The sequence below is a fragment of the Micromesistius poutassou genome, assembly GCF_964030765.1.
Source record: "Micromesistius poutassou genome assembly, chromosome: 12".
Classification (NCBI taxonomy): Eukaryota; Metazoa; Chordata; class Actinopteri; order Gadiformes; family Gadidae; genus Micromesistius; species Micromesistius poutassou.
The window spans coordinates 2,780,624-2,792,293 of record NC_140282.1 but is presented as its reverse complement, the minus strand read 5'-3'; the positions used below and the strand labels follow the sequence as shown (position 1 = coordinate 2,792,293).

Genomic DNA, 11,670 nt, shown 5'->3' with positions numbered 1-11,670 from the left:
AAAGAGCATTTTATTGCGGTTAGAAAAACTACAAATAAATCAGACAATTTGTGCCCTTTATTTTAGGAGTAGGCTCTTTGTGTTTGAGTCAGATATAATGACCTGCTAAACTCTAATTTACACAGGAGTGCCAAAAGTCCACAATCTATCCTTTCTTTCTGTCCAGCAATAGATCAGGAGACATAAGAGGATGTAATTCAGGGCCGGGTCCTTCAACCAATGGCCATATATAAAAATGTTCCACATCTCTGAATCACGCACAAACATATGCACGAGGAAACAGATGACTGGTGACACCTGGTGGCGGTTTACAGAACTGAAGATGAAGGGGGCTTTCATTTATGCATACATTTCAAGCCTCATTAAAACCAATTACAAACTTGCCCAAACTCCTGTAACAAGTTTTCCCCTGCGGTGACACAAACACAAGTGGAGAGAGCTAAAAATGGTACGCTTGTTTTTCATTGCAGAAAGCAAACTTTGCTGTGTTAACAAAAAAAATAAAAGAATCACATAATTGCCTTGCAACCCGCTAAATTAATAGCAATGCTGCGAGTTAATCTAAAACCAGAGCCCCGTGGAACATGCGAAACAAGTGGCTCTGCCTTTTTGCTCACAAATTGCCCTATTTTCAGACGCTGTTCTGCGTTTGTAGCTGTAAAGCCAGCGCGCCATTCTGCTGCCTCAGCGAATAACAACTCCTCGGTAGAAATGCAAATAGAAACACATGCAAAACAAAACCTTTGGCTAATTATACAGCCGTCTAACAAGGTCTGTCTCCCTGAGCACGGGAAGAGAAACCAAGCCCAGAGTTCACAGCGTGTGCGCTCTCTCCCTCTGCACATGTAGCATAAGCACGGTACCCAGCGGGGTTACTGGGCCTGATTGGCTATACCTTAATTAAGCACATGCTAATTAATTCACTGCTTAAAAAGAAGAGGATGCTTACGTACAAATATTTGGCAATGTGGTTTATTTGTTCTATTTTTCTCTCTCGGTTATCTACACAGGATTGTAACGTCCACCAAGCTTAAAAGGGTGAATGTCATAGTAGTCTGTGAATGAAAACCAACGACAGTGGCGGAAGTGGTATATATATATATATATACATATATATATATATATATTGTGCTGGTGAGGTTTAAAACGTAAAAGATGGACTTGAATAGGGATCTGGAGATGGTCACATTACGACCGACATGCAACGTGAGGAGTAGTGCACTGAACGCATATCGCTGTGTGGACACACACACACACACACACACACACACACACACACACACACACACACACACACACACACACACACACACACACACACACACACACACACACACACACACACACACACACACACACACACACACACACACACAGGACACCGCTAGCCTGGATGAAGCTCCATCTGCGAGGAAGGAATACATGCTATCATCATCATCATCATCATTATTATTGTTATTATTATGTCCCCTCTACCGCCCTTCCCCCCCATTGAAACGCTGTTCTTTTAGTGAGGGAGAAAGAAAAAGCCCACGCGAAGCCCTATGGGAGCGCTGTTCGGTGTGCAGTGGCTCGGACTAATCTCTCGAAGGCACTACAAAAAACAGGCGAGGACACAGAGACGCTCTGGGAACACTGTTAAGGAAGAGCGGCGCGTGACATCCCCCGGGATGTGCAGGCGTCCGTCCACTTGGCCTCTCTTGTGTTTACACCGTCCCAGTCATCCCAAAACGGTTTTGACAAACGCACTAATCTAGAAAGAGTATTAGTTAGTGCAAAGGGACCGGTCTTGGGGGGGTGAGGGTGTGTGTTGTGTGTGTGTGTGTGTGTCTGTGTCTGTGTCTGTGTCTGTGTGTGTGTGCGCGCGCGCTACTCGTCGGTGAACAATGTCACACTTTGGGAGTGTCGGGTTCTCCAGAGTCCCAGAGTTCCCCCCCCGTTCGGACAAACTCAGAGCTTAGTCGTCCTTCTTGTCCGAGGTGCTGTCGGACCCCTGGTCGGCCGGGCCGGGCCCCCGGAGGAAGGCCGCCGCCTCCTCCTCCTCCTCCTCCTCGGGCCCCTCAGGCCCCTCGTCCCCGGACCCCTGCAGGGCCTGGTAGCGCTGCAGCTCCAGGTAGGTGGTGAACAGCTTGGCGTACTCCGGGTGCGTCAGGGCGAACGCCTCGAACTCGGCTGGCAGGGACACAAACACGAGGTCACGGTAAGTGGACTGCATGTATACAGCGCTTTCCTAACCAGTGGCCCCTCAAGGCGCTTTACAATATCGCCAAACATTCACCCGTTCACACACACATTCACACACCGACGGCGGTGTCATCCAAGCGAGGCGACAGCAGGCTCACTTTAGCTCGTCGGGAGCAGTTAGGGTGAGGCGTCTTGCTCAGGGACACCTCGACACTCTCACACCGTCATCATAATAATAATAATAATAATATGAATATGAATAACAATTTGATAAAAGGTGTTTAATAGATTAAAAAACCTGTGGTAAATTTTCTGGTACTTTATTCTATTTTTTTATTGGTGCTTTTATTTAATTTTACTCTAAATCTAATTAAACTGCCTTACTGAGAGACGAGAGAATGTGACGAACCATTGTGTTGAGTTCACGATTCCCTGTATTGAGAACCCATTAGATAAACCCTTATCACTTTAGTTATGACCATAACGTACATCAACCAAGAGTCCAGATATAGCCTCATATTGTCGTACAGAATTAGAATCCCGGCCCGGCTCTCCAATACCCAAAACCTCTCATCCGTACTGTACAACATACAGACCAGGTTTTAAAAATCATACACAACTACCGACTGAAGTCAGTGACACAAATATCAAATGAAACCCGGAATGGCCACAATCTCATCTCCTGTAGCCGACATCCGTCAGCCCTGGAGCGTGGTGGAGGTTCCTCCACCCGATCTTGATAAGCGGAACACCGCCCAGCCAGAAGCAGGCCTGCACTGACCGAACGTGATGAATCCCGAGGCGTCGGCGTCGATCTCTTTGAAGAGCTTGGTCATGTTCAGATCGGACACGCCCAGCGCAGAGCGCAGCAGGGCCGAGAACTCCAGCCGCGTGATTCGCTGGTCCTCGTCCGTGTCGAACAGCTGGGATTGGAGGAGACAAGGAAGATGGGAAGGGTGTAGGGATTATAAACCGTGGAGGTGGGGTGAGGGGGGGGGGGCGCTCACAGACACGAGAGAGAGATGGGGGAGTTCAGCAGCAGGCGATGGAGGTGTGTGTGTGGAAGTGGGTGGGAGAGAGAGAGACAGCGAGAGAGAGAGAGAGAGAGAAAGGTAGTGAGAGAGACAGCGTGAGAGAGAGAGAGACAGCGAGAGAGACATTGAGAGAGAGAGAGCGAGAGCGAGCGTGCGAGAGAGAGAGAGAATAGTGTGGAGGCTAATTAGATGAATGACATCACCAGACAACAAACTGCAAAAAAAATCCAACATGAAAAAAGCCCACAAACAAACAAGTGTAAACCCCACACTGTTCCTCGGGTCTAAAGTGAAGACGAGGGCTCAGAGTGACGTGGCCCGTGTCTGAGTACGCCAACAAAGACAGGATCACATTGTTGACGTGACCTTATCGCTGGAGTCTGAGAATGCCTTCCCTGTTCCTCTGGACTGGGTTAGCATACGCTGGGGCTCTGTTCCAGCACTCACAATCACTTTTGTTGATCACTTTCATATGCAGAGTCTGTCACTGAGCGTCAGTCCCTGGTTAAAATAACTAAATACTTAACTGTGGTGGTCCCATATTAAAAACCAACGCCACTAGAACCATGCAGCATTTAAAATTGAGAAATGGATTTCTCAATTGCATTTTTTTCTTCTCAAAATGGGAAAATATCTATAATATCTATAATATCTATTATTTATCTACAAATATTTATCACCACAGTATTTCACTCTGTAAATGTAAAGTTCTTGAGATGCTAATTTTACCAGACGCACACTCCTGCACGGACACACAGGGACACACACACACACACACACACACACAGGTCTATCTACTCATTGGCTCACCTTGAAGGCCATGCGGAGGACGTCCTCGGTGTTGGCCGGGCGGCAGAGCATGGTCACGCCGATGACGTACTCCCTGAAGTCGATGGTGCCGTCGCCGTCCTGCACAGGGTCAAAGGTCAACGCAAGCAACGAGCTGAGCGGCTACACACACACACACACACACACACACACACACACACACACACACACACAGATAGAGAAAGAGAAAGAGAGGCAGAGAGAGAGAGGCAGAGACAGACAGACAGACAGACAGACAGACAGACAGAGAAAACCACTGACAGAGACGGAGCGAGGGAGATAGAGACAGAGACATGGTGGAGTGTGTGGGTGGATGTGCTGTTGTTTAGACGGTCTGGCTGTCAAAGGTCAAGTGGTAGGAGTACTCGATCACGCACATCAATCACACAAGCGTTTGTTTATTTAACAGCAATCCTACTTGCAATACATACAAACAAAAATTTGATTTTTTGTATAGGACTATCGATTGGAAGCCTCTGCTTCTTATGATACATATTTGCATGTGTTGATGGCAAAGTTAGTGTTCGTTCTACTTACTAATAAACGCAGAAATACACACACACACACACACACACACACACACACACACACACACACACACACACACACACACACACACACACACACACACACACACACACACACACACACACACACACACACACACTCCGTGTGTTCCTCACCCGGTCGAACAGAGCGAACAGCTCCTCCAGCGCCGGGTTGACGGGCAGCTTGAGGAAGCCGGCGAACTCCTGGATGGAGATGCGGCCTCCTTTACAGGAGCTGGCCATAACGGCGAAGCCCTCCAGCTCCTTCTGCACGTTCTCCCACTTCAGGCTGCGGGGGGGACAGAGGACAGGGCTCAGAGACAGGCACCCATTGGACGGACGCACACACCCATAAGACGCACACACCCATAGGACGCACGCACCCATAGGACGCATGCACCCACAGGACACATGCACCCACTGCTGCTGAGATAGGGTTTTGTGTCCACGGTGAAAATGATTTTCATATTTGTTGAAATTCTCTTTACATCCCGACATCAATCAAAAAGTGTAATGCTCTGATGAATAAAAATAAACTAATCAGGTATCTGTGGCTGTCGCAGGCCAGTAATACGCCCATCCAAGCATGTCATTCTGCCTGAATGGCATGATAACACAAGGTAAAGCGTGACAAAAGAGGTGGGTGCCTTTACTTGAGCTTGCGGCTGATCTTGGTGAACTCCACCAGGCCGGCCTCCATGGGCAGCGTCAGCTCCCCGGCGGAGATCATCAGCCGGCAGTCCTCGTACGTGTGGTCGGTCACAGGAACGCCCAGGGCCCTGGGACACAACTCAGGACATGAACTCTTCACTCTTCACTCTTAACACATGGGGTCTGTTGCTGGCACATGACACATGATATGAACTATTCATACGTGGGGTCTGTCACATGACGTGTGCGTTGGCGAATCACATCAAGAGTCGTGTATTAAGGTTAGGATCTTTTCAGACAGAACGCTAGAGGAACCAGAATTTAGATTTAAAGGAACGGAGCAAAAACATTTGACACTGTTGGTTCTAAACTGGTGAGGACTGAATGAATGTATATCTCTAGATCCCGTTAAAAAGTAGATCGGCAGGAGTTTTTGATGGACTTAATTTAGAAATAAGAACATTATATTTTCAGCCTAAATTGCTCTGATTATATTGACAAAAACATCTTCATGTCCAACATCAGAGAGACGCAGCATACTACAATCATGTGGCAAGGCCGTTCTTTTAGAGCACATATTTCCCAACACATGGAGAACTTGAACCAACCACTCACTGGGCCATCACTCTGCGCACCGTGCTGGCAAACAGGGGCGCGCTCTTTTTCTCTTCCTCTGTGGGGATCTGGGGAGGAAGGAACTGCCACAACGCAAGGAACAAAGGTCAGTATGGAAGAATGAAGGTTAGTTAATGAATAGAAAAGGGAGAGGCAGTGAAAAATGTAAAAGCCTTGTACCTCTATCTCCACGGTGGTGTACAACTGACACAACGTCAGAAGAAGCAAGGTCTTCCTGAAACATGAAATAGGCGAGTTAATATTTTAACTGAGAAACACCTATATGTGTACACATACAGGATTTGGAGGAGTTAAATGATTAACTATGTACAAACCCAAGCATGCAGTTTTTTTATATTCACAAATACGATACAATCATGGCTTTCTTCTTATGTACCCCCCCCCCCCTCTCACACTAAAGGAGAACTGGCATAAGGAAGTAAAGACTTTTGTTTCCACACAACAGTCGAGATGCATGAGAGAAACATTCAATAAATGAAAATGTAAACGATGAGAACAGGGTGAGTAGGTCTGAGGACTTCACAATAAACGTTCCTTGCCGGTGTCAGACTTACGAGCTGAAGCCTTGCCAAGTCCAGGTCACCGTGTCCTAACAGAGGGAGAAAAAGAGTCACTTTTTATTTAGGGGGGGGGGGGCCATCGGTAGAGGACGTGTGAGAGGACACACAAACGTTATTGTAGGTCAGCCCACAATAATCAGCCTACGATAATACACAGTGTGAATTCAGAGGTATGTTGAACGCAGCTTACCACGTAGGTCTTAAGTCGAGTCATGCTCAGACAAGTTCTACTGCTAAATTCACCGGCTAAACATCCAGCCTCACAAAGAACTAGATCTGAAGGTGATTAAGGTGAATGGGAACACAGAGGACACGCCCTGTAGCTGTGAGATCTAATGCATGCGCAGGTTGGGTCATCAATATAACATGAAGTCGGAAACTAAACAAGACCCACCAGCTTGTTGGGGTATCTCATGACCACAGGCTGCACAGGGACCCCAGGAATGAAGGCTCCTACAGGGGGTGAGAAGAGGAGAGACACATTCACACCACCACACAAGGATGCTCATCGACACACCAGCCCAGCCGCATCCTTTATCTCCATGCATTTCCATACATTTAAGCATAAGCCACAGATATTTCCATACGTTTGTTTGCTTTAACAATGTGCAGCTCACTGGGTGTCAGAACAAATCATGTGTGCAGCTCACAGCTACACTGTTCCAAGAGCTGGCTCATAAAAGAGCCATTGTATCTCCAGACCACATTAGTGGCCTTTTGCCTACATGTGTTGTGGATTTGCATGAGGCTGACTCATGCTCCGATAGGATACAAGGTCCATGGGTGCTAGAGTAAATAGAGAAGGGTTTCGCGGACACAAATAGATTACGTGTCTAATGTGCCTGTCATTTGCCTTTCTGTATAGTCGCTTTTGGTGTGGAACTGTACTGTCTTTGTGAACTCTGCTCTGGTGAAAACGAGAGTGAAACTGATTCATTTCCCAACTCCAGAGTCACATGGAAGTCGAAAGTTTTGCACGGTATGACTCAAAACATGGAAAAAAAGGAAATGCTAAATGTACATGCAGTAAATTCTCCATAAAAGGCTTTAATCAGAATATAAATATAGATTTTTCATGAAAGTAGAATGAAACATACCCAGTTTAAAGGTGATGAGACAAGAGCGATTTGTACAGGTTCCTTCTGGAAATATCAGGACCTTTAGAAACGGATGAAAAACATTATTAATGTTGGTAATTAACAAGTGCAGCGTTAGGATATCAGTAACAGTATTCCATATAAATACTATTATGGATTTACCGTACATGCAAAAACCTACTTACAAATGATCAGATAAACAGATGTCGTATGTTGTAATAAGCACATATTCAAAATAATATAGACCACATTCTCCTTTCACATTTCAGATAGTGAAAATGATTGAGTGATGGTTTAGTGGTTTCACATGGAGGCGAGGATCAACATGCACGGAAGCACTGAATGTTTTCTGTGCTGATGACCAAGATTAAATAAGGAAGATGTGCTTGTGATCAGCGGCTAGAGGCTCGAGAGGCTAATGACCACATCCTGTTTGTCACAGAGCTTCCTTAAACCTTCTTAACCCACCTTCTGCAAACCACTGCGTGTGTGTGTGTGTGTGTGGATCTATGTGTGTGTGTCTATGTGTGTGTGTTTGTGTGTGGGAGGGGGGGGTCTATGTGTGTGTGTTTGTGTGTGGGAGGGGTCTGTCTGTCTGTCTGTCTGTCTGTCTGTCTGTCTGTCTGTGCGTGCGTGCGTGCGTGTGTGTGGGAGACAGACCTGGGGCCAGAGACCCTCTGACTTGGCCCTCTTCTCGATCTCTCGGATGGTGTTTTTCCTGGAGTCGGTGCGCTCTCTGGACACCAGGACCGGCTGGAGACAACGCACGCACCCTGTGTCAGGAAACGCACACGCACACGCACACACACAGAGTCAAACTGGTTAGGTCATTCATTCATGCTGAAGGTCTCGAACACATTCAATTTCCTTATTTGGACATTAGTGGTGATCAAGAAGGAAGACGAAGCTCTCACAACAATGACATAATCATACATCACACACACACACACACACACACACACACACACACACACACACACACACACACACACACACACACACACACACACACACACACACACACACACACACACACACACACACACCAAGTGTAAGAACAGCAGAGGCGCTGAGAATGTCTCACGGCCAAAGATGGGCGTGGCCAGGTTCTCCACGCGCGACACGGTGGAGGGCAGGCCGGCCACGATGCAGACGATCCCGTCGAAGAAGGTGGAGTGGGGGGCCACGGCCAGGATGGGGGCCTCCCTGCTGCTCACCTGCTTCCCCTTCACCACCACCCTGAAGCCCATGCAGAAGTAGTAGGCCCGGCCCAGCGGAGCCATCACCCGGCGACACATGAACCTGGGCACAGGGGGGACAGGGGACAGACGTCAGGCATACGTCTGTATAGATATTTAATATATATACACCGCGACGGTGGGACGAGCTCCAATGCCGATGTCAGGACCGCAAAGTCCCTCACCAGCTCCCGCAAAAGACTCACTTGTTAAGGGTTCACTTAGGCTCTGCACAGCCTCCCCCTCCCACCCCTCTTACACACTTATTGTATGATGTACGTCCTGACACTTAATGTACGGCACTTATCGTATGTTGTACGTCCTTGCGCTTAAGAAATAGCACTTATCGTCGTGTAGCATCTTATCCTAGCTATCTTTGTTGGGGCGGGCGGGGAATGGGTTAACCTAGTGATTGTTAGTGCGTGGCACTTGGTTCTATGAACATCCTTACTGCACTGACTGACAGCGATATATTGTTGTTTCACTTTCTTCTGACAAATGTACTAATTGTAAGTCGCTTTGGATAAAAGCGTCTGCTAAATACCATAAATGTAAATATAAATATTAGTGGATAAGCTTCTTACGTCTGCTAAATAGTAAAAGGTTATGTAGTATTCAATAAAGCAGAGGTGATAGTGAGGTATATCTGCATAACATGACAAAAACGACGGCATTATACTAATAATAAATAAAGTGAGGACATGACATTGAGCTTTGCTTGGACAACCACAAGAATGAGACTGATTTGATATACTAACAATGTGATTTACTTCATGTAGATAAAGAGGTGGTAATCATGCACAGTGTTTCATAGTGGGTTTGTTATACCTCTTAGTCAACACACAAGAGGACCTCAGAAATTCCCCCTTGAGCAAGTCCTTCGCCCTTACCAAACACCGAAGCAATAAAAGACCGAAGTGACGCAACATGAAGGGAGTTTCTGCTATGATGGGAGCGTAACTGCAGGTTAAGATACATGTTCAACATACATTGGTTCAAAATGTAAGGTTTTGTACAACCTATAGTGGTGTCTCATGCTAAACGATTAGGACCTAAACATGAATATGTTTCCATAACGATGCAATTCAATGTTTTCTTCCTGAGAGACAGATTTCTGTGCTGTCCATGACAGATGTTCTGGGCCATGTGTAAACGTTTCTGCTATTTGATCCTTACAGTATATTGAAATGATCTTACAGGGAACAGAATATTCTGTAAATATGGGTCATTTTATTTAAATAATTGTTTTGCCTTAAAACGTGGCTTGTGTTTCATGTTAACGACGTTGCCTTAATCTGCTTCAATATGCATTTGATTACTTCCAATGTACAATAGTTTTGCTGCTTGAAGCTCGGCTCTGAACGCTGAGGCAACGCAGAGTTCACCTATACTCAGCATAGCCTTCCCGTTTATCCCCCCCCCCATGGGCCTCTTACGCACTTAATGTATATTGTACGTCCTGCCAATAAAAAATAGTACTTAGCATTGTGTAGCATCTTATCCTAGCTATCTTTGTCGGATACGGGGAATGGGTTAACCTAAATATTGGAAGTGCTTGGCACTTGATTCTATGAACATCCTTACTGTAGTGTCAGCGATATATTGTTGTTTCTCTTTCTTCTGATCACAGTATTGAAAGTCGCTTTGGATAAAAGCGACACATACACCCTAAATGTAAATGTTAATGTGTGAGACGGTTGGCTCCCCTGTGTTGCTTTGTTTACATCCCTGCGGTTACCTTCTCCAGCCCGTCATGGGCTCCACAGAGCCTTTCAGGGGGTGCTTGAAGGTGGTGATGACGGCCACGGGCCAGGTGATCATCAGCACCAAGGTCAGGAGGATCCCTCGGATAGGGACCAGGAAGATACCCAGGAGGACACACTGAAACGAGAACCCACATACATAAATACACAACACACACACACACACACACACACACACACACACACACACACACACACACAACATACAGAAACACAAACACACACACACACACACACACACACACACACACCGAGTCAGACTTGTTAGGTCATTCATTCATGCTGAAGGTCTCTAACACACGGAGAACTGGTTGGAACCGACACCTCACAAGCGTCTGATAATCCACATCGCCTGGAGCTTTAGGAAAACCAAACAATGGTTGCTCTTGTTTGCACTGCACGCATTACTAGACGTTTAAACACGGAATTCCTCCTCGGTTGATAACAGCGGGGCTGCACGGCCCTGGGCTGCAGAGAAGCATACCTGCGTTTTAACATCAACAAAGAGCCGCACGCAGGATGGCTCAATGTGAAGACATGACGCGAATTGATGGGTTAAATGCGAGCACGGTCGTATTGCAACATATTTGCACGACTGATTCGGTTCAACAACATACTCACTTTTATGATATCGGCCTTACTCAATTTCGTCTCCTGCACGAATGGATTAATGACGGCGGGCAGAAGCAGCGACTGCTGCCTCGGGAGAGCGAATATTCTCTGCGGCGGCATTTTGGCGGCTGGCGGATTAAAACGCGTGAAGTCGACACCATATACGGCCGATTTGAGGGTCTTCCTGCAGGTTACTTCCTCGATAGGAGCCCTGCTTACTCATGTTTTGGTCTGCGGCGCGTAATGCAGGCGCGTCCCGGCCCAGGACTGGCACGACCCCAGTGCGTCTACTGGTCGTGTTAGGCCACGCCCACCATCTGGGCTCGGGTTCGAGACGCCTTTCTTTACATTTCTTTGGTTTCTGGTTTAATGAAGGCGGTTTCCACGATGGGCGATTAAACATTTGAAATTAAAAAAATAAACTCGAATATAAAAAATATTTTCATATATGCATATGGATACGAGACAGTTGCATTTCTACCAATGGTCAGTGTGTCTCCCTTTGTCTTTTGCCCCCTC

The 11,670-nt window shown here is 46.7% G+C and overlaps 1 protein-coding gene across 1 annotated transcript; it reads right to left on the bottom strand.

The window, feature by feature from the left end:
- Positions 1-11,410, bottom strand: lpcat2 (lysophosphatidylcholine acyltransferase 2). Its single transcript, XM_084476480.1, has 14 exons — positions 11,161-11,410; positions 10,515-10,657; positions 8,623-8,840; positions 8,199-8,311; positions 7,539-7,599; positions 6,836-6,894; positions 6,436-6,470; positions 6,041-6,095; positions 5,861-5,943; positions 5,248-5,373; positions 4,730-4,883; positions 4,029-4,127; positions 2,966-3,107; positions 1-2,172 (listed from the first exon to the last, which is right to left on the bottom strand). Exons 1-14 carry the CDS (start codon positions 11,269-11,271, stop codon positions 1,958-1,960), a joined length of 1,614 nt encoding a protein of 537 aa, XP_084332606.1. The 5' UTR covers positions 11,272-11,410; the 3' UTR covers positions 1-1,957.
- Between the last annotated feature and the right edge of the window lie 260 nt (positions 11,411-11,670).

Coding starts and splice junctions, on each gene's coding strand:
- lpcat2 (XM_084476480.1), bottom strand. CDS start 11,271: ATGCCGCCGCAGAGAATATTCGCTCTCCCGAGGCAGCAGTCGCTGCTT. Junction 8,841..10,514: donor CCCATGACGGGCTGGAGAAG/GTAACCGCAGGG, acceptor CCCTGTGCCCAG/GTTCATGTGTCGCCGGGTGA. Junction 3,108..4,028: donor TCCTCCGCATGGCCTTCAAG/GTGAGCCAATGA, acceptor CTCCAATCCCAG/CTGTTCGACACGGACGAGGA.